Source organism: Polypterus senegalus, chromosome 6 (genome assembly GCF_016835505.1).
Source record: "Polypterus senegalus isolate Bchr_013 chromosome 6, ASM1683550v1, whole genome shotgun sequence".
Classification (NCBI taxonomy): Eukaryota; Metazoa; Chordata; class Cladistia; order Polypteriformes; family Polypteridae; genus Polypterus; species Polypterus senegalus.
The window spans coordinates 31,957,093-31,980,735 of record NC_053159.1 but is presented as its reverse complement, the minus strand read 5'-3'; the positions used below and the strand labels follow the sequence as shown (position 1 = coordinate 31,980,735).

The 23,643-nt window shown below is 39.2% G+C and overlaps 1 protein-coding gene across 10 annotated transcripts in view; it reads left to right on the top strand.

Annotated features, from left to right (window-relative positions):
• hspg2 (heparan sulfate proteoglycan 2) overlaps positions 1-23,643 on the top strand; it is a 516,773-nt gene that overhangs the window by 324,196 nt on the left and 168,934 nt on the right. For 7 of the 10 annotated variants that reach the window (XM_039755775.1, XM_039755773.1, XM_039755774.1 and 4 more), the window contains 6 exons: positions 4,863-5,057; positions 6,425-6,463; positions 12,710-12,817; positions 17,225-17,497; positions 19,904-20,002; positions 21,809-21,892. In XM_039755775.1, coding sequence (XP_039611709.1) covers positions 4,863-5,057; positions 6,425-6,463; positions 12,710-12,817; positions 17,225-17,497; positions 19,904-20,002; positions 21,809-21,892 — 798 coding nt within the window. The remainder of the gene's footprint in view (positions 1-4,862; positions 5,058-6,424; positions 6,464-12,709; positions 12,818-17,224; positions 17,498-19,903; positions 20,003-21,808; positions 21,893-23,643) is intronic. The other 3 variants (XM_039755780.1, XM_039755779.1, XM_039755778.1) reach the window with 2 other exon arrangements.

The following is a 23,643-nucleotide window of genomic DNA, read 5'->3' as shown; positions in this document are numbered from 1 at the left end:
CTACAGAGTCACGGGGGGTCTGCTGGAGCAAATCCCAGCCAACATAGGGCACAAGGCAGGGAACAAACCCCGGGCAGGGTGCCAGCCCACCACACATAAATAAAATAAATAATAAATAGAAGTAAGATTATAGAATAACAATGAGGAAACCATCACTATTACTGAAGGTCGCGGAAAGCAAGTGAATAGAAATGAGTCTTTAATCTTGTTTTGAACAGTTCAATTGAAGACGACTCCTTTATGTGATGAGGTAAAGAGTTCCACAGGCGAGGAGCAGCAGCTGCAAACACTCTGTCCCCCTTAGTTTTACACTTAGTACGAGGGACAACAAGAGACAACTGACCAGAAGATCTAAGCACTCTAGATGGCTGGTGTAAAGCACACAATTCAGATAAATAGGCAGGAGCAAGCCAGTGTAAAGATTTAAAAACTAGCAAAAAGATTTTAAAATCAATTTGAAAACTGAGAGGCAGCCAGTGTAAAGAAGCTAATATTGGAGAAACAGAATCAGACGTTCTTACCCCAAACAGAAAGCGAGCAGCAGCATTCTGGACCAACTATAACCTGCGTATCAGGGATTTACTAATCCCAGAATATAGCGAGTTGCAGTAATCAAGGCGAGAAAAGATAAAAGCATGAGTAGCTTTCTCAAGATCCCTATAAGATAAAAAAGGCTTGATCTTACCTAATAGACGAAGCTGGAAATAGCAACTCTTGACTACAGAATTTACTTGTTTCTCAAAAGAGATGTTACTGTCAAAGATAATACCAAGATTGCGTATTTGAGGTTTGCAAAAGACAGGGAAAGAGCCGAGAAGTCCAAGACCAATTTGGGCTTTAGCTGATGGACCCACTATAAGCACCTCCTTTTTATTTTGATTCAGATCAAGAAAATTATTAGCCATCCAGGATCTTAGTTCAGAAAGGCAGTTGTGTAGTTGATTCATTGCAGAGTTACAGACAGGAATATAAACCTGAGTATCATCACCATAGCAGTGAAAAGAAATGTTAAATTTCCTAAAAATAGCTCCAATAGGGTGAAGGTATATAGAGAATAAAATAGGACCCAAAATGGATCCCTGAGGAACACCACATTTAAGAGAAACAGTAGACGAAAAAGAGGAATTTAAAGTCACTGAAAAGTGTCCTGAACCAGTTAAGAGCAGCCCCTTTAAGCCCAACAAGATGTTCAAGTCGCAACAGCAATATCTCATGGTCAATAGTGTCAAGGAGGAGAATGACTGCCGTGTCACCTGAGTCTGTAATAATAGAGATGTCATTGAATGCTTTCAGGAGGGCCGTCTCAACACCATGATAATGCCTAAAGCCAGATTGGTAGATCTCAAATAAATTATTGGAGTTAAGGTGATCAACCAATTGATTATAAATAATTCTTTCGAATATTTTAGCCAGAAATGGCAATTGTGAAATCGGGAGAAAATTGGCTAAAACTCCAGGATCTAATTCTGCCTTTTTTAAACACACCGCAGCATGTTTAGAAAAATGAGGGTACAGCCCCCTCGCTAATAGAACCATTGATAATGGCTAGTAAAGATGGACCCAAAACATCAAAGGCTTCCACTACGAGGTGTGGTGGTACAATATCAAGAGGACTGAGAGTAGGTTTAAGGATGTCAATAGTACTTTTTTAACTGTGAAAGTGAGACAGGATCAGAAGATTCCAAGATAATGCCATGATTAACAGTAGGAAGTTCATAGCCACTTGGAACAATACCACAACGGATTGTACCCATTTTACTGACAAAGAATGAAAGAAACTGCTCACATGAAAGAACAGTGCTATTTAATCGCGTCACAGAATGAGGGTGAATGGCCGCATTAATTGAATTGAATAAGACCCTAGAATTTTCAGAATGACAAGATACTAAATCAACGAAGAAACCATGTTTAGCTTTCTTAACTGCAACCTGGAAGTTGAATAGAGAAGTCCTAAAAATCTGTTTAGAAACAATCAGTCCATCTTTTTTCCAATGCCGTTCCACAGTCCGCACTGCATATCGGTCGCGTAGTTTTATTTAGCCAGGGAGCAGGTCTTCTCTTGTTACAGTGTATCTTGAGCGGAGCAATTGAGTCTAAAACCGTTTTACAAGAAGAATTAAATTCTAAGACAGGATCATCGATACCATCATATTGTACATGTACATCAAGATTAGAGAATATGGTTTTAAAATCGGATATAATAGAAGAATTTAAAAAGTGAGAACAGCGTGGAGCACAACTAGTAGTAGGAACATCAACAGTGATATTCAAATCCATCATTATAGAAAAGTGATCAGTTAAAGAAACCGCATAAATCAATATCATTAACTGAAATATCACGTGTAAAAACGAGATCAAGGGTGTGACCGAGTATTAATATGCTGGATAAAATCAAATGAGTCCAATAGTGATAAAAAGTCATTAACCAAAGGTTTTGATTGACAAAAAACGTGAATGTTAAAATCACCAACAATAAATACTTTGTCATGGGAGAGGGTAATATCACCCAGGAGATCAAAGAATTCAGAAATGAAGGTATCATTAATTACAGGAGGTCTATAAACCACAGCAAACAACAAAGAAGGGGAGCTGCACACTTTGAAAAGTTGCAGTTCGAAGCTACTAAACAGACATTTGTAAGGCTCCGACACAAGAACATACTTTTAAAAACAGTGGCAATGCCCCCACCACGACGAGTCATTTTGGCCTAAAAATGAAAAACCTAATGGTACCAAGTCAGTAAAACATGAAGAGTCACACTCCAGATCTCAGTGATGAAAAAGAAATCCAGTTTAATAAAGTCTTGCAGAATAAAAGTTTTATTAGACACTGATCTCACGTTCAAAAGAGCAGCCTTGATAGAAGTAGAAGAACTTGCTGCGGGACAAGCACGGGTCAGCATGTGAAGATTTGCAGCGTTTACTCCCCAAGAGCACACCGTGGAAGAGTGATGCCACCTTGAGATGGAAACATTAAATCCGGTATCCAGCGCCCATGGACCAGGGATGGAGTCCTGTGCAGGAGAAAATGAGTCATAGACAACTCGCAGGCATTGGGAATCCAAACTCTGAGACTTGAGTCGGCGTTGTTTAACAGCAATACTGGCTCTTCTTCCACGGTAGTGGCAGGTGCATTTGCGTCTCCGAGAGGCATTCAGCTCACTGATACAGGTGAACACTGGCGTCCACGTGAAGAAGCTGGGAGATGAATAAAGCAAAGGTGGAGGTTCACATAATATCCCATCAGGATGAAAACTGAGAGGAAAGCAAGCAAGAAAATATGTTAAGTAAATGACATTTGGATGACTTCACAGAGTTCTAGCCCACCAGCTGATTACTCATAATGGGTTGGTGGGATGTCACTTTGTCTGTTCTCATCAAGGGTGGAAAAATGTCAACTACAAATATTATGGGAAACACTTGGAGGACCCCCTAAACTCTGTGGGTATGGCATCAGTGAGGAAGGCACTCCAAGGGGCATTGGTCCATGTTTGTGGCTGAAGTTACTGCAATTTTTAATAAAGTTTTTAGTGGCAAGGCTGCAGTTACGGACAGGAAATGCTAAAAGCACCTGATATTCTGGGGGAGATTTAGCTAAAACTCCTTTCCAATATTATTTGTAATAAGTACCTCAGGACTCCATTCAAGATCAAACACTTACACAAACATCACATTTCCCTTTCTTTACTTGAGTTTTTTTCAAAACAGAGTCATATTAGTAAAAATTCATTTGGGCATTTCAAAATATCACATAGACCAACATTTTAATGTAGAATTAATTACTCAGTAAAATTGTATAATTGGACAAGAGACTGAGTACTGCAAGGCACTGTATTTAGTTTATGGAATCTGCCTTGCTCCACCTGTCTTGTTTTCAGTTTTCATGAAAAGAATGTCGGGATACCGCCAAGGACTGGAGTTCATGCAGTTTAGGAACCTAAAGGTTGTATGTCTTCTGTATACAGATGGTGATGTCCTCTTGGACTAATAAAACCACTAGAATGGTTCAGAAGTGAGTGTAGTGTGGTTTGGGTAATAGAGATTGTGAAGGAGGTTTTGGCTTAGAATTGCTTGGCTCAGCATTACAAGAAGATCTCTGACTAGAACCTCTGCTTCTCTGGATGGAAAGGAGCAACACTGAGGTGGTTTGGACATGGTGTCAGGATGCCTCCTGATTACTTCCCAAATAGACAGACCCAGGACATGTTGGAGTGTTTATATCTCTTGATTCTCCTGGAAGCATCTTGATTTACCGAAGAAGACTTACAACTGCAATTGCTTCTAAACGGCCTTCTACAAAGCACGGAATTAAGAGACTGAATACTTATATGAATGAGAGATTTTTAATAACTTTTAATATTTCTGAAAACATGTTTTCACTTTGTTGGTTATTGAGTGTAGATTAGTGGTCAAAAATGGCAAATGTATCCATTTAAAATTAAATCAACAACCCAATATAGTGGGCAAAAAGTGAAGGGTGTCTGAATACCTTCTGAATCCACGGTGTATATATCCTAATAAAATATCACAGTATAATTCATCTTTTCTCATATTTGGGAAAGGCTCTGGATGCACAAGCCCTTTATTGGATTTCAAATTGATTACCATTGAGATTTAATAATCCATGTCCATGCAATGCAAAAAGCAGGCTCAGAATGGTTAGTTTTTATACCATTAATAGGGGATAAACATATTTTATGAAAAATTTCATCCAACTGATGTTCTACCAAAAATTACCATTTTGTGTGTTTAAAGTGAAAAACTAAAAAAATAAATAAATAACTCCAGTAATAAAGGAATGATTAAATAACATGTTGATATATAGTTGTGTCATTCATTCTCATTTTGGTTTACTCCTTTTAGATTGCTACTTCATTTGCTCCTGGAAACTTTCAGAACTTTGCCCTTCTGAACAGGCAGCGCAGCAATCGTATCAGCACTGGCTTCACCGTGGAAGTGGGGGCCTCTGGTGACACCCAACTCTCTTACAGCCAGTTTAACCAACTAGGCCAGGAACTCCACTACTGGCAACTCCCAGAGGACTACCAAGGGGACAAGGTAAAGCAGTGGGTAGAGCCACACATACAATTTACAGTTTTGTATTTATTTTTTTGTACAGAACATAAGAAGCCTTATTTGAGTATGTAGTGATTACGTTCTTACAAAATAAACAGTCTTTATTTTATATAGTGCCTTTTTTGGTGACCTTCATACTGCATTATGCATCTGTCTGTTCTTGACATCATCTTGCATGCTGTGAATCAGCTCCTTCCCCTTCATTATATTAGTTAAAATCTAGATATTTTTAAATCTGGGTATTTCTTCTTACTATGTGTTGAAATGAAGCAAATCTTTGAAAATATTTGAATATGAAGTAGCTAGAAGTCTTTAACATCCATGTCTTTTCTACTGTACTGAATTGTACTGTAGTAAAGTGTGGAAAGAGAGCACACCATTGAATAGCAAGGGGAGGCTGTGAAGTACATTGTTGTGCTTTGAATGCTTGAGTACTTAAGGTATTTTTTATTTTTTATATTATGTTACATAATGGTGACAGTAATTTGTTGCCATTATTATAGTATCAGTGGTGCAACTCCAAATTCCAGGATTCATATCCCAGCCCAGTAACTGTAAATGCAGATTTTGAATGCTCTCCCCATTTAGTTTCTCCAGGTACTTCAGATTCTTTCTCTCCACATTGGAGAGGTGTAGGTGTGTGCCATGTGCCGGACAGATGCTTCATCTGCCATTGGATCCTTTCTTGTAGAGGATGATTTCAGGCCTGTCAAAAGATTAAGATTAATGAATGAACTACCACAACCAGGTTCAGAGTTTGGCATTTGTGTTTTTAGAACAGTGGCTTAAAATGTTAAGTAAGTACGGTCCATTTCTTTTCTATAGGGCTGTTTTCATCAGCCATTAATAGGAGCTACAGTGTTTAATATAATCTGGCGGTGATGATAAAAGATGAATTTATTGGAGGTTCTGACCAACTTTTAGTGTTTTTTGACCATTGGGATGTCATCCACAGGGCCATCTTAATGCATGGGCACGCTGGGCAGTTGCCTGGGGGGCCCATGCTAATCTATGTATGTTGTGACTTGCCGAGTGTTTGGTAGGTAGGGGCCCCAGTGCACTGCTTTGCCCGGGAGTCTGTAATGCTGTTAAGACGGCTCTGGTCATCCATACCAAATTTTCCAAAAAACGTGATTCATAAGTTGGGCTCTGAGAGCTACTCTTCAGCATTTGTGTGTAGGCGAGTGTCCCTGCTTTTCAATACAAATGGAGGAGACCTTAGGGTGTATTTGATTTTCGTTCAGTACTCCAGTAACCCTTCTCTGACTTCTCTTTCTGTTTTCATCTTAGTCATTTGCTTGTCTCTGCTCTTATTGACTATCTGACTGACATGTATCTGCTTTTCCCAGAGGGAGGCTTTCTTTGCCCGCATGAGGCGAGCACACAAGGTAAAAGCATATGAATAATGTGTGTGTGTGACGAATTAGGAAAGAGTGTTACTTCTCAGTTTCCTTGGAGCAGCACTCTTAGCATGGGCTACTCACTCTTTGTCAGAGCCTAACAATGCATGACTGTTAGCTCTTGTTGTTTGTTGTGACCAACTTAGTCATTATTTAGAGAAAACTTCAGCAAAATGAAATCTGTCTGTACAGTATTAGGGTACTCCTGAAATATAATTTTATTATTGTCTGTGATGACTTACATAGAGCAAAAGATTTCCATAGCTTAGCAAAAATATTTTAACAAACACTTCTCTGGGTCTTGATAACACTTCTAAAATATCAGTAGATCGGTTATTCATCTCTGCAATGTGACCTACTAACAAAAGTTCACTTTGGAGTGGTCTGAGGTGGCTTCACTGAGACACATTTCTATTTATGCTGCTTATTTAGTATTAAACCTGTGAATCCTCCATATTAACAAGTAATTTTACCATCATGTCAATACTCCACCCTGCACGGACATGAATAACCAGTCTACTGATGCTTTATAAGTGTTATGCAAACCAATAGAAGCTTTTGTTAATTTCTTGTTACATAAGAGTAAATGAGCAATAGGAGCAGTACCTAAACTAAAGCATTACGAAATATATTTTTTTTAATCTTTCAAGAATATGGATGTCAAGGAAATTATCATTTTCAATAAGGAAAAGTCAAGATATTAGATAGCACCTTCTGCCTCATCACATGACATGAGCTGCACAGATTTGTGCGACAAGACTGAGAACTATGAGATTAGATAAACCTTTTTAATTCCATGTGAAAATTTAGAAATATAACACATACGGTATTATATAACACTATAACACAATAACAGTATACTGGGATCTTTTGCATTGCACATTCAAGAGACATTTAGTCTGCACCAGATAAATATTATAATCTTTTACACATCCATCGTGAGATAGTATTATCTCAGGGTCCCAAAATAGTTAAACAGATTAAAAGCCTTTGGCATACATTATATCTAAAGTAAAACCTTTTATTTTTAAATTCCCATACAGTACACTATTTAATTATCTCATTGTTCCCTTGGCAGCTCTGCTGGGAACAAATGTTTCAGAATGTCTTATTTAAACAGGCAGGCACAGTTTGAAGAACTTTACAAATTCATATGAAAAGTTTTAACCTAAAAATGGCTATCATTTCAAGTCTGCTAAAATATGTCACTAGATATGCTGATCTCCAGCTAAGTCATCAGTTTTTGATGTTTTTTATTCTGCTTAAAATGTGCAAATGATGCATCAGATTTGTTTCTTTTCTGAAAAAATGAAACGCATCCGTGCTATTGGATATTACGTAAATCAAAATTGGATGCTCTATGATCAGCTCTTGTGCCTCTCCTGTTCTCATACATGAAAATGTCCAGAGTGGGATGTTGTTGGCATATCCTAATGCTTTTGAATGGACACCGTATGTGGCTGCAGTACATCTAACTTCATTGTGTTCTGAAATGTTAATCAGATCATCTTCATGTTGTTTTTTTTTTTTTTTATTTTTATAATAGCCCCTAAAAAGGGAATGTGATACATCAAATTAGTTTTGCAAAAATATGAAGGAAATCCATGCTATTGTAAGTTTTATGAAATGGAATTTGCAAATATGCCATGCATCACATACATGTCAGTGAGACACTGAATTACTTTTGTTGTGTTCTTAAAACTGAAGCAGATGATTTTGATGTGTTTTTTTTTTTTGCAGCCACATTATACAGTCACATGCATGTCAGCTGCTCCACGTACTCTCATTTAGGCCCATCATTCTTAGACACTCTGATGATGTTTTAGTGAAGTCTAACCAATGCTAACCCATGACTAACTGTCTATACATTGAGTGAAGACCAAACCCACTGAATTTGCTTCTCTTCAAGTTTGGTAAAATTGTGGGAATGTTCAGGAGCTTTGCCATGCATTTAAGTCAATGGGGAAGGATAAACTGACCTAGTTTTAAGTGGATTAAAATGGTGCAATGGTCTTTTAAGTGTCCCTAAGGGGAAGCATCTACCAACTATGCTGGACTGATTATTGTGGCCAGAAATGTGACCTGAGCAGTGCTGTGCCTCTCACATCGAAAATCCATTCAACCATCAAACAACAAAAGACACCGACAGAACAGTAATCACTAACAAAATACAACAAATTGTAAAGACTAGCAAAAAGTACAAAAAAATAAACATATATATCAGACAGCAGCTCTGAATAACTTTGAAAAACGAAACCACATTAGCACAGCACAATACTCCGAGTCCGCTGCATCTCCTGAGCCACTATAACTAACTATGACTAGCACCTACCAAGCAATGCAAGAGATCAGCATTATGTTTTAGGGAGTAGTTTGTGATTTGCATCCTGTTTGAGCTTCAGAGAACCAGCAGTTAATGTACGAGTAATGGCACACTCACAGAGCCAGTGATGCAAGGGATCAGTGTTTCGTATATTCAGTGGCAGTGCTTGATTTGCACGCATACCAGTACACATTGCCAAAGTGCCAACAAACCTCCAAATGAAGGAAACCCACCCCCTCCAAAAACATTTTGTGAAGAAAATGTATGTATTGTATTTGGCACATCATGAGGTAGAAGACGAACACAACAGGGAGTACTGGCAGTTATTTTGTTCAACTTCAAGCACTGCTTGGGGATACTGGCCAATGCAACATGAGCTGCTATAGCTCTGTGATGTCACAAAGGCCTTGCAAAGCATTATGGGGCACTGGGAAAAAAAAGCACAGCAGTTTTCAGGAAAAATTTAGAGGTAGGTCACTGGCGAACCCAGCAAATTTGCTGCAAAAAACGCTTTGTCAAATTTTGATGATCAACGATATTTAAAAACCTTCACTTAGCTTAGCTAATTGTAAATTGTCACCTTTTACAATATTCTTCCTTAAAGCTGTTTTTTAAAAATGTATTCATATTAATTTAGCTAAGAAAGATCCCTCTGAATCAATAGTCTAGAACAGGGATCCTCAATCACGGTCCTGGAGAGCCGCAGTGGCTGCAGGTTTTTGCTCCAACCCAGCTGCTTAATAAAAAGCACTTATTGCTAAAGTAACGCTTCTGCTTCACTTTAGTGATTTTGAGCCCTTATTGCTTAATTTTGTCTTAAACAGCTATTTTAATTGCTCCTTATTATCAATAAAATGCAAATGACAAGAGAGAGCAGCATTTCTCCATTTAGCTTATTTACATTTACACCTGTGTGTATTTATTTGCACTATTGGGTTTAATTAAATACTTGGAAGAAAAATGAAGAGAAAAACGTGAAGGACTGAGAATTACTCGTCCATTTTAGCCTTCAAATCATTTGCATGATAGAAAGAAAAGAAAAAGAAAATCTAGGATATGAGAATGACCTGACATAGCAGAGTTAATTTAATTTCATAGCTTGTTAGTGCTTTATTGGCAAGAATTGCTTTCTAATTAAGCAACCAGGTCAGAACAAAAACCTGCAGCCACTGCGGCTCTCCAGGACTGGGATTGAGGACCCCTGGTCTAGAAGAGAGAATTCAGATATAACTGCGATAGACCTGTGAGCCATTAAACTTTTCAGAGGCTGGCATAGAGCAAAAGAAGGGACCACCCAGGTCCATGCGCTCAACTAAAATAATAACAAATGAATCAAAAAGCAGTAAGCAGAACTAAGTTCATCCATCCATCCATCCATTATCCAACCCGCTATATCTTAACTAAAGGGTCACGGGGTCTTCTGGAGCCAATCCCTGCCAACAAACCCCGGGCAGGGTGCCAGCCCACTGCAGGACACATACACACACACACCAAGCACAATTTAGAATCACCAATGCACCTAACCTGCATGTCGTTGGACTGTGGGAAGAAACCAGAGTACCCAGAGGAAACCCATACAGACACAGGGAGAACTTGCAAACTCCACACAAGAAGGACCTGGGAGGCGAACCTAATTGCGAGGCGGCAGTGCTACCCACTGCGCCACCATGCTGCCCTAGAACTAAGTTCTCCTTACAAAAAATATTACTTCTTTCATACTTATTACTTATATCAGTAACGTAGATAACTAAAGTCTGACATTCAATGGAAGAAGTGCGTAAAGCTGGACATTTTCATTCAGAAGCTTTACAGGACATTTTTCACTAAGACGCATTCATTGTGACAAACTAAGTGGTTTGTTCAGAATCAGTAACCTCGTGAGACAAAAATTTTCTTATTAACCGATTGGCTTCTCAGAACAGTATACTATTTCAATTTACTAACAAAATTTGTGACTTTCTTTCAAATTTTTAACCCCAGCTTGTATATTTAATGTGCTGCTGTCAGAACGTAATGAATGACCTATACTTTGTAACTTATCTCTCTATTATAAAAGAAAATCTTGAGATGAGATGAGACAAAACTATTTCCAAGACATATTTTCAAGTCCCAAGAGACAAGACTATTGCCTAGAAGTCCCACCTTCCTCACAACCTTTTTCAAACACGCCCACAGGCCTCGCATCTCTCATTCATGTGAATGCTTTTGTCAGACACAGTTCCTGCGCTCTCAGCTGTTATGAATTTTTATGTTTTCCTCACATTAAGTTCCCAATAAAGAAGACTTATTATGTCCAAATCTTATTGAAGAATTTCATCCAGAAGGGTTATCAACAGAAGAAATGAGTACACAGGCAATCCTAGCACCGAGAAACAATGAAGTCAAATAAATTAACACAAAAATTGTCGATCGGCAACATGGCAAATTGGTTAAATGCATATCAATAGACTCTGCTGAAACAGTTGGTGGTGATGGTGCGCAAAATGAAAACATCAGCTTACGATATCCTGAAGAATATCTACAAGTGTTAACACCATATCGAATTACAGTTGAAAGAAGGATGTATCGTATATGACAATTAACAAATCACAGGGACAAACACTCGAAAGAGTTGGTTTATTTATTAGAGAGAAAGAAACGATATTCACTCATGAGCAGTTATACTTTGCATTGTCACGATGTAAGTTCAAACATGGAACTAAAATTCAATGCGAAATTGACAGAAAGTGAATTCAAAAACTTGTTTTTACTGAAGTTTTACAGTAAAAGTGTAAGTTTAAAAGTATTTGCGTGTAAATTTCATTCAATGAAAATGCAACATGAAACATAATTTTCTTTCAATTTATTATGTTTTACTACCTTTTACTATGGTTAGTTAATCGCTGGGATTGGCTCCAGCAGACCCCCATGCCCCTGCATAAGGATATAGCAGGTTGGACAATGGCTGGCTGACTAATTACTCAGCATAATGTAAAGTGTATTATGCATATGTAACAATTCCCATGAAAATAACAATCTGTTTAAATTGTACATCTGCTTCACCATGTGCGAGTGGAAGATCTCCGAAGTGGCTAGCGCATAACACCCATCCGGGGGTTGGCGAGCGAAGCCGACTTTTGTCTATTATTAAAAATAATTTTTTTTGTGGAAAATTTCAATAACAACCAAAAATTGGCACAATTTGTTTAAAACTTCCACACAATCCAGGAACCTGGGTTCACGCTAGTTTGAAGTTTGCATGCCTTGTACCCTCCATGTCCATATGGGACTTCTCTGCGTGCTTTGGTTTTCCCTCACATTTCAAAGACATGCACATTAGGTGGATTCATATCTCTAGCCCTGTTATGGTCTATACTGTATTGCATCCAGAATTGGTTTCCATTTTACATCTCATGCTGCCAAGACAGGCTTTGACACCCCAGAAAGCGGTATTAGATAAAAGTATTTTAGAAAATGAATGAATGAATGAGCACCATGTAACATGGACACACACATGCACAACTCAACGCTTTCCCTGATCAATGACTTTAAAGAAGCAGAATGTTCTTATGCATGCTCTTTGTCTTTATTTTCTTTAGTTTGAAGGCAACTGGGGAATCTTACGTTACTTAAAATGCTTCATGTGACTTTTAAATAGGTGCACAATGGGTACTTAGTATGTAATCCAATACTAAAATAAGACTGAGAAAACATACATTGAAAGCCTTGCGCTTGTCACCTGTACTGGTCATACCCCCAGCTTGTTCACTTTAGTGTCATGCTTTTGCTTTTATGAAATAAGCTGCTGAAATTTTAAAGTTGCAGTGACAATCGAAACAATAGAATGGGGGATCTTTGGTTTCAAGCACTATGGACACAGTACATGAACTGAATGGCATTTATGTAACAATACCCTGTGCTGAAATCTTTAGAAAGATTTCAATTTGACGGAGGAACAATTGCGCAAGGATGCAGTCATCTGGGACTTAATGGACTCCATTAGGAAATCAAATCCCAGGACAAAGCGGGCCATTCCTAAGGTAGAAACTGATGGAGCATGGGCTGTTGTCAGTGGCATGACCCTAACTGGCAATGTGTGCTTGTGATGAGTGCTTCTGTAAATCATGAAGGTATGGCAGTAGTTATCCCTACTTTGTCTTATTTTGAAAATGCATGATTAAAGGAGTAGTCTTACTTACATATAGGCCTGTCCTCTGTAGGTCTTTTGATGCTTACATTCCTGAATTTTTTTACTATCATGCCATACTGCACTTTCTGCCATCATTTGGCTTTTCTGTTTTTACTCACCAGAGCTGTGTGTGAATGCTAACCTTGTCCCCCATTGGTATATATCCTGTCCGACAGCAAGGCATTGCAACTGGTTTGTATCTTCTTTTGGTCATCGTTGTTTCAGCTTTTTGCTGCATCAGCATCTGCACTCTGTAAATGCCAGAATTCTCTAGTCAACTTCAGGGATTCTGCTGTTTCTATGATTTTCTTTTTTTAGACTTTAATAATTTAATGAATCAACTGTCACATTTTCTGGTAAGTATAAATGGATCACATTTCAAAATGAAATAACTATTACAGTTATGAAGCTATTCAGTTCATACTGGTGCTGCTAAATGTGAGTAAGAAGGCGATTTGGAAGTCATAAGGAAGTAAGAAGCCCTTATGAGAGAAAAAGTCATATTGTTGATACCACATGAAACAAAAAATGGCTTTAAGTGAAGGTGAGACTTAAGTACCGTTTGGTGTCTTGGATGTGGGTCTCAGTAGGGTGAATTAAGAGGCAGGGTAAAAGCCAAAAGCTTGGGGTGCCAACCAGGCAAAACTCCGTTTTTAATTTCAACAAAAAATGAAGAAAATAGCGTAAATTATGCACCCGCAGGTGCACTTAATGAGGAACAATTCCCTATAGTTAGCGCTCTCTTCTAATGCACTGTGTTTCTCAATGTACTCGCTATAATGGTCAGGTCCGAAATAAGACAACACCTTTTGGGAGCGTCTTTCTTTTATACCAGGCAGACTGGAAGGGGCGGGTTTCCATGGCTTTGTAGGAGACAAGACTGTTAGAGACAGCGCCCCTGCTCATCCTAGGGTGGTAACACAAAACTTAGGTCAGCTTGGAAGATGACTATCTGGAGCCCATGCGTGACAGGGTGAACAGAGGTCTTGAATACAGTAGAGTCTCGTTTATCCTACCTTCGCTTATCCAGCATTCTGTATTATCCGACATCCCACCGCAAAAAAAAAAAACGAACAAAAAAAATACGCATCAATCGGCAACAAGAACTGCAAGTTGCGAGCGTGAGCGTAGTCTATTTTTTTGTTGCTCCCGACTCTGCCGCAGCTAATTACAGTGGAACCTCGGTTTGTGAGCATAATTTGTTCTGGAAATGTGCTTGCAGTCCAAAGCACTCGTACAGTATATCAATGCGAATTTCCCCATAAGAAATAATGGAAACTCAGATGATTCGTTCCACAACCCAAAACTATTCATATAAAAAAATATAAAGTAAAAATACATAAAGCAAATTAACCTGCACTTTACCTTTGAAAATAATCATGGCTGGTGTGAGTGAGTTTCTAAATTCTTGTGGAATTCCACCCAACGGGATGACACGCGGAAGAGCGTCCCAAAGCAATCGCAGGCAGCCAGCTCTGTAGCTGTTCGATGTAAAAGCCAATCCAAAAAGATCGCGGACATGCTATAAGCGCCTGCCGTTGGTGGGTGATACAAGGAACAAGGGACATTATAAATGCACTGGGCTCAGTATTGCTTTCCACCCGACCCTGTCTGACTGCTGTGTCTGTGTGCGTAGGAGAATGAAAGATCCTGCAACATTAAATAACCTCACTGTTGCTGTTTCAAGCTTAATAAAGTTGGTGTTGCTAAAAATACTGAGACTCAGCTTCGAGTTTTCGGGTGCAAGATGGGATCTCGCACGTCACAGCACAAACACACACACGCAGTCACAATGCTATAGTAAACAGTATACGCTCGAACGGATGTTGACTATATTAGTGACAGAGTTAAGGCTTGAAACTGCAATTAATTACATTGAGCAACAAGAAGAAGCTACAGGAATCAATATAATGATGCCGCAAAGATGGCGAGACTTCACAGCGATGAAACGGCACTCGTCAGGAAAGCAGACTACGATCAAAAATGTCTTTAAATCATCACAGAACTGAACTTTTTAAGTACAGTACATACTGTATTTAATGTCCGACAATTCTGTAACTGTAAGTTAATTTTTTCAGTTAATTTATTCAGTTGTTATGTTGTAAAACATGATTATTAGGTTTGTAATGTGTAAAATTATAACATAGTTTGACGTTTAATAGGTTTTTTCTTAACACCTGCCATTATCCAACATTTTCGCTTATTTGACGTTCGGCTGGCCCGTTTATATCGGATAAGCGAGACTCTACTGTATATTGTAGATGAAGTGACTCCGGATTAGCATTAATCCTCTTGTGCTTGCTTTATAACTAGGTTTTCAGGCTGAGGCTGCAATGATATTTGAGTCCTCCTTGGCAGTTGTAAGCCTTTTAGTGTGACCTTTGAGATGATAACCTGAATACAAAGGGTTAAACAGAAATTATATGCCAGTTTTTAACAGAGTTATTAAATTGCATAACCACAACAGAAGTAGTTAAAAATCATACATGGATTGTAGTTATTGCAGTTGTCAGGAAGGATAGTTTTATCGTGTTATTGGATCACCTGTAATGTGCACCTAACACGAAAGGTACCAATATAACCTCTTACGTTGTTTTTGTAATGGGGGATAGGAAGAAATGTCACAACCAGACAAGTATCTGTTACCTGCAACCTCTCTCCTGCCTTATCACCCTTATTGTACCCTAGGGACCTCTAATGACAGGCTGCTCACTGTCTGGGACTGTCTTTTGTTTTCATTCTTTTACTTTAACCCAGTTTACCACCAATAGAGGACTTCACAATGTGTCCTTTGTGGCCTTAAGAGACTGTAGCTAGACGAGGAATGACCAATCAGCATTCAGCTGCTCTAGTCATCAGTAATTAGACAGTGGCATTACGTTTAATCATTTATTTTAAATCTACATTTATTTGCATAAAAATACCAGCAAATATAAGCAATACAAAGAATTCTAAAACCTGGGTGGTATATTCAGTCTTCATTCAGTCTTACAAGACATTTCCCAGATGGCCCTATTCCTTACTTATTAATTATACAGTATATCCTTTTTCAAAAATTTAAAGAAAGATATCTGGCCTGAAAAAGAGCTACTTTGCAGGTGTCCAGCAGCTAAGCAGATAAAATACTCCATTTGAATGTCCATGGAAATTTTAGAAATGCAGCAAATGAATCAGACATTCTGTTCTTTCAATTAAGCATCAACTGAAGTGAAAACTGAACTGAGATTAATATTGAATAAAAGTTCTAATAAAACACAACCACAAAGTCTCCCCATCTCTCCCAAATTAAGCACACATAATCAGCTTACTGTCCGCTAACAAAGTGGCTAACACTTTTACAGTTTCTCAAAACACAGGAATCTTATCACACAAGCTCACGGTTCATTCCCATGGTGAATCCAAAGCTGCACTAACCTACAAACAGAATGGCTATACAAAACATTTTAAGGTCTTGAATTGCCATTCAGGTTTCCCAGAATACACTTCACTCCTTTTCAGTCTCACAATTCTTCAGGCCTTGGCTGTTTACCTGCAACCTGTCAGTGGAAAAGGTTAAAGCATGCAAATATTAACAGTAAACATTGCAGTATAGCCAATCTTTCATTTTAATGCAAATTTATATTTTTGTGGTGTTTCTTATAAGTTTTAATCTTCTCTACATTCAAAGTAGTTATTTCATATGAGGAAGGCAGAAGTTTCTAAGGTTAAGAACACAGATGTTTCAAGATAAGGTAGTAATACTGATCATGGTACCTGGTAACATGCTGCATGTTGATTAGCACATGCACCAAAGAATTTAGCTGTTTTCTCTGCATCTGACAAAAATGTGCCTATAAACCAATGAAAAGGAAGTCTAAAACATTGGTCCAGTGAAGTTAGTGTTAGTTGGTATTGTGCTACCTCACTGGTGAGGAGGTATGGTGATGATACAGCAATCTGCTAAAGGAATAAGTTGCAGTTCTTTTTCTGCAACTTGCATTAGTTAAGAAAGACTTGGGAAATGTCTTGTTGTCTGGACCTGAGGGGACAGATGTGGCCTTCTGCCAGTCACTGGCAGTATTTTGCCCTGTAAATTATAGTGTTAAGAGTGTTTTGCATTGCCTGTGAAATGATTCCTTTATTCAGTAATGATAGTCTTTATCGGTGTGAGATCAACGGAACAATGTTTTGTTTGCACGGAATTCTTCTGCATGCAGTATGCCTTCCTGTTACTCCTTCTTCAGCACTCTCATCTTCTTTCACTTGGTCATTTCTTTAGTCCCCAGCCGAAATAGAAGAGATGAAGCGTCTTGACGATGAGATTTGGGAGCTCATATCCAGCTTCTCCTCCAACTCCTTACCACCTACCCCAGCTCCTGAGCTAGCCCCACCACAACTAAGTTCTAAAACCCAGTCTAGCCCTTCTGCTACACGTTCTTCTTCCTCATTTCATTCTCCCCCTTCTAGCTTGAGTTCCACTGCTAGGGCACAGCAGCGCCCTTCTCCCCTGGCCGCACCTCCAGGATACTCTTCTAACCTACATGATTTCAAGGTACGTATTTCCAGGAGAGCCACAGCACATATATTTTTTTAGGGTACCCAAGTGTTTATGCTCACACTAGAGCTGCTTGATGTGAAAGTTCTGTAGGTTTTCTCAAACAGTGCCAGTACTTTCTTCAAAGGCGATAGTCATCTGTAAATTCCACCTAACGGGTGTATTTGACATTTATATGTGACAGTCTGCTAGCCTATTTGGCCCATACAGGATGCCTAGTATGGCCCAAGCCAAACTCCAGGATGGCTCACATCATAAAAGTATAGGCATTAATAGGCCTCTGGACCACAATGGAGTGTGGATACAAATTAGCAAGTGATGGTTGATGGTAGTTAAATGTGATTTTACTAGAAGACACTACAAGGTTTATTACAAAGACGTCAAGATAGTGGGTTGCCATAATGGCACTGCTACCTCACAGCTCCAGAGTCCTAGTTTTGAATCCTGGCATGGACATTTTTGGTACGTAGCTTTTACGTTGTGTCCATTTTATTTCTGATGGGTACTGTGGTTTTACTCCCACATGCCCAAGACATGCTAGTTGAGTTAATTGGTCAGTCTAAACTGGCACAAATATTATTAATGAGTGTCAGTCTGCACATGCGTTTGCCCTGTGATGGACTGGTGCCCTATCCAGTGTTGGTTTTTACCTTCCTCTTAATACTGGTGGGATAAGTATCAGTGTTTCACAATCCTCAACTGGATTGCCAGGGTAGAAACTGGGTGGTGGATGGACGAATGAAGGCAATTTAAGGTAAACTCACAAAGTGCACCATTTAGGTTTATTTACATAAGAATGCACTGTATGCTTCTTAGTTTGGGAATCAGACAATTTCACTTGCTAGAAAGGTGCCCATGGATAATGTTGGCAGCTGATTTAGTCTGCCTTATCTACACACAGCATCAAGGTCAGCAGCCATGTTTTTTTAATATAGGTGGTCTTAGTCTGGAGTTGCCACATGGCAAATCCTCAAGAGTGTGTAGAGGAATACTTGCAAGCTGACAGCTCAATGCCATACACTTTTAATGTGTACACACGGGCAAGACTGCCTAAGATACAATATCTATGTCATCTGTGCAAATGCATCCCAGAACTGTTAACAATATTTCACCTTAGATGCATTTTCTGCAATGTATGATTAGATACTGTACCACCAACTGACATAGTAGTTCCTAATTGGGAGACTTTGACATTCCTGGAGCTACTAATCATCATCAGAATGATGAATTATTACTGCGGTTCTGTTTTATTCTTGGATCTTCCATAATAAGTACTACCTGTCTAAGATAAACATCAGCGACACCATCAAACCCTTTACCAAATGTGTCATCTTGTATCATTTGACCTGAGCCCATATGTTCTGCACACATGGGTAATGAGTCACACTTATGACTGCATATCCCATTGCACTTCCTGAGCACTTCTACCAGAGTACAGAGTTTCAGGCCTTCTGGGTTGTGCCACTCCTTGACTGTAATTTTGCAGCAATTTGTGTGTCTGCCTTCCTTGCATTAAGCTGAATTTGTTTAAACTTGGTGTAGAGGTGTGTTAGGCTGTTTGTCCAGTTTGTGATTTTTGACAGATAGGATATTAAGGTTCTTCCAAACCATTCAGAATATCCAGTTTGGTGACTTGAATACAGTAAACACTGAAGAGGTTTTCTGCAGTTGGTGGAATCAGCACTTCCACATCTGAGGTCAGTGTTCTCTACTAGAAAGGTATAAAAGAGCAGATGTAAATGAGTGAGGATGAAGACATTTATGAAACTGGATTGGTATGTGGTCATACAACTGGACGGTAGTGATAAAACCAGAGTTAAATCTGTACACAAAACTCTTGATATTGCAGTCGATATACAGACTCCCTCACAATGAATCTGGGTAATGTGCAGGTGCCAACGTGTGTGTGTTTGTCCACTTAGCATTAGCTTGGGTAAAGACTTGGGCACACAATTTAACTATAATAAAGATCAACTGACCTACTTGACTATATAAGTGTTTAACTTTGACATACAAGTCAACATTTCTTTAAACGAATGAGATGGTTGGTAGAAGTTAAGGTTCGGCTGCACGGCTGTAGAGCTGCCCCTGAAACAATAGTGTGCAGGGCTGGACAATGTAGGAGACTCTAACATTAAATCTGCGGCTCTAAGTTGAGACAAGCCACTTGAGATGGTGCAGCCATGACCTGAAGATGCCTCCTGTGTGTATATTGTGGAAGGAAAATCTAATGGCATACCCAGGATCCTCAGGGACGTATACCTCACAGCTGGCCAGACCCACTCTTGGTATTTGTCATGATGTGCTAGATATCTCTTTTGAGGACAAACATATAGAAAATGAGATGAGATGTTGGGTAGGTGACTGTGCTGCTGATTTACTGTCAACTACTTTTTCCTTCAGATGAATCCTGCCATACAAGTTCAAAGGCAGGAGATGACAAACGTTGCGCCGAGGCAGTATATACTGCCACGGGGCCACAGACCTGTCGACAATGACCAGGTAGCACCGGGTCACTGCACTTGCCTGCCCATTCTGAAATAGCATGTGTGTTATAAACATTTAAACTACTTTTTGGTGGGGATGCAAATTCGTGTGCTCTTCTTTAACATGAAGTGGTTCAGCAGTCGCTCATTCACACGCGCTGTCTGCAGAAGTTTTTCCTCTGCTAGGTTTTGCATGTGTTTCTGTGTTAGATGCTTTCAGAGTGCTTTGGGAGAGTACTGTATTGAGATTCCAAAATGAAACTGTACTTGACATAGGAATAACCCAGCTAACTTTTTGAATTTATGTATATACCATGTGAGCAAATTATTAGGACTCCTGCTTATCCATGCACTTATCTAATCAGCCAATCATGTGGCAGCAGTACAATGCATAAAATCATAAAGAAAGAGCTCAGGAGCTTCAGTTAATGAAATGCTCTGTGGATGAGAAAGGTCACTGGAGAATGGTCAGACATGTTTGAGCTGACAGAAAGTCTACAGTAACTCAGATAACCACTCTGTACAAATGTGATGAGCAGAAAAGCATCTCAGAATGCACAACCTGTTGAACCTTGGAGTAGATGGGCTACAGCAGCTGAAGACCACATTGGGCTCCACTCCTGTCAGCCAGCAAAACAGAAAGCTGGATAGCTGAAGACAGGAGAACATATCCTCGTCTGATGAATCTCTTGTTCTGCTGAGGCACACAGATGGTCCAGTCATTTAATTACAATAGCATGAATCCATGAATCCAACCTGCTTTGTGTCAATGATCCTTGACTGGTGGTGGTGATGGTGGTTTAATTGTGTGGGGAATGTTTACTTGGCAAACTTTTGGGGCATTAATGCCATCAATCATCTCTTGAAGGTGCATCCCTTCATGGCTACAATTTACCAATCTAATGGCTACTCCCACCATGTCACAAAGCATTAGTCATTTCAAGCTGGTTTCATGAACATGACATTGAGTTCAGTGTTCTTTGGTGGTCTTCCCAGCCACTGGATCAGAATCCGACAGAACAACTTTGTGAGGTGCTACAATGGGAGATTCACAGCATGAAAGTGCCACTGCAGAAATTGCATGATGTAGTCATGTCAACATGGAACAGAATCTCAAAGGAATGTTTCCAACATCACGTGGAATCCATGCAATGAAGACGTGAGTCTGTTTTGAGAGCAAACGGAAGTCCTGCCCAGTTATAGTATAGTGGTCCTAAGAATTTGCTCAGTGAGTGTATGTCAAATCATTTTCCTTTATTTAAGGAGCTTTTCCTAATCAGAACTAATACAAAATTGTTTAGAAACACTTCATTTTACAGTAGAAGAGGAAACACAAAGCACTTTCTTGTAATCAATGAATTATCAAGTCTTTATTTTATACAATAACTGTTACTTTTAAATCAACTTGATTATATTATTCTGGTTTTCTATTATATAATGACAATATCAAGTCTTCAGGGCAGTGCACTGGGCTTAACTTTTTCTGCATGAGATTTTGTTCATCTGTGTATTTATTTGGATTTTTTGAAAAGTTTTAGGTTGGCCATGCATGCATTATAGGTAGTGTTCTGCACAACACATTTTATTTGTAGTTAGAGCCATTAAATGAAAAATGTGAAGGTTTCTTTGATCTGCCTGCCTGATCTTATTCATTCTTATAGACTTTTTGCATGCAATACATGGGAGCAGACATTCAGCTCATGTGGCAGGGGGTCTCTATCCGTATTGATTCCTAATGTTTTAACCCATTGCTTTCTTTCTCTGGCCAGTATGTCTATCTTATTCTTTCTTTTTTACCTGTCTCATCTTTTTACTTCGGAAGTATGCTTTGGTCTACAAAGGTTTCAGTTTGCTTCCTGAAGGAACCTACTACTGGCAATTGCCACAAGAGTTTAAAGGGAATAAGGTAAAGAAAATGTTAACAAATACCAATCTGTTATGTGCTGTTGAGCAGGATGACCGTTAGATGTTTAGGAGGCTTATGTCTGGGGTGTACTGGATGAAAGAGGAGACTACCACAACAAAAACATCATTAGCTTTCATGCTATCAAGCTGTTTTGTTGTTTATTTTTCCTCTGTCTTTAGAAAACTGTTAAATGGAGATACTCTAACTTTTCTATGTAGCTGCATAGTCCAATTTATTCAGCTTTAATTTTATTATAATTGTTCAATATATTATTCATTTGATTTGATTTGTTGTTGATGGTTCTTTAATCTGTGGTGGGCTGGCACCCTGCCCGGGGTTTGTTTCCTGCCGTGCGCCTTGTTTGAGCTGGGATTGACTCCAGCAGACCCCCGTGACCCTGTAGTTAGGATCTAGCGGGTTGGATAATGGATGGATGGTTCTTTAATGTACAGTACATAATATAAAAATATAACCATTGTCTTGCGGTTTACTCCTCAAATGTCCATCCCCATATCTGTATGAGAAAGTCGAGGGGAGACCACTTGCGATTTTTTTTTGTAAAACCCATAGTAAAGAGTCCTTCCACTTAGTTGAATGATTATTATACAGCCAAAAAAGATCCTTGGACAGGTGGTAACATTAATGGAGCTACAACAGTGAAGAGAATATTTGTTCTGATCCAGTCAGCGTTGATTAGAACAGAATGGAGTTAAACAGCAAGGCTTAACATCCATTCATATATCCTAACTACGGGGTCACGGGGGTCTGCTGGAGCCAATCCCAGCCAACGCAGGAAGTTTAGTGTTATCACCGAATGTCTAAATCAGGATAGAGGTGGCACCATTAAACAGCCTCAAACTTCTGCTTTCATGAGCAATTACATGCTAATTTGATGGTTTACGTGTGTACCTTAAAGGCATGGCACTGACGAAGCAATTGGTTTGTAGTTTTATATCTCCATCCTTGTGAGTATTACTGAGGGAAAGTTCACACAACAAAATTATATAAACAAAACAGAAAAGCAGTAAGCTGTATTTGCTTTGTGACAGTTAATAGTGTTTTAGGAATTCCTGAACGGAGTTCTGCTTGGCCCTGCAGCAACACAATAGATAATAAATGTGGTCTGAACACACCAGCCTGGGCCATACCACATTTATCTGGTCTGTTGACTTTGCAGTTATGGTGTAGATGTGGATGTATTTAAGGTTAGCAGTCCTGTAGTCCGAGCCATAAAAGTCATGTCAATAAACTACTGAAATAGAATGGGGTTTCAGTGGTCAGCTTACAGGGTCTAGAACGTTTTTTTTTTACTTATTTACTGTTAACAGAAGTGCCAGAGACAGCATGGGCCTTGATCCTAAAGCTGAGGTGCATAGTCATACATTTGGGAGGGTTCAGGTGGTTCTAATAGTGGTTAGTAGTCAGGTGAGAAATGGTGTAATGGTAGCTACTGTAACCACAAAGGAGTGCCAGACAGCCCCAAACCACAGACGCAGTAATGTCCAGTACACTTTACAATGAAATAAATGATACTTTTTCATCCAGAAAAGCACCCCTTCCAAATGCCTTTCCCAAACCAGCTGCAAATACACAAATATAGAACAATTCTTCCTCCTTCTCTCCTCTCTGCTGCCTCCCAACTTGTCCATGTGGGGCAGTGGGCTCCTTTTTAAGTCAGACCTGGGAATGCTGCCAGTGTCATGCTGTATCTTCCAGGAAACAATTCCAGGCAATAAAGAAAGTAGGGAGGT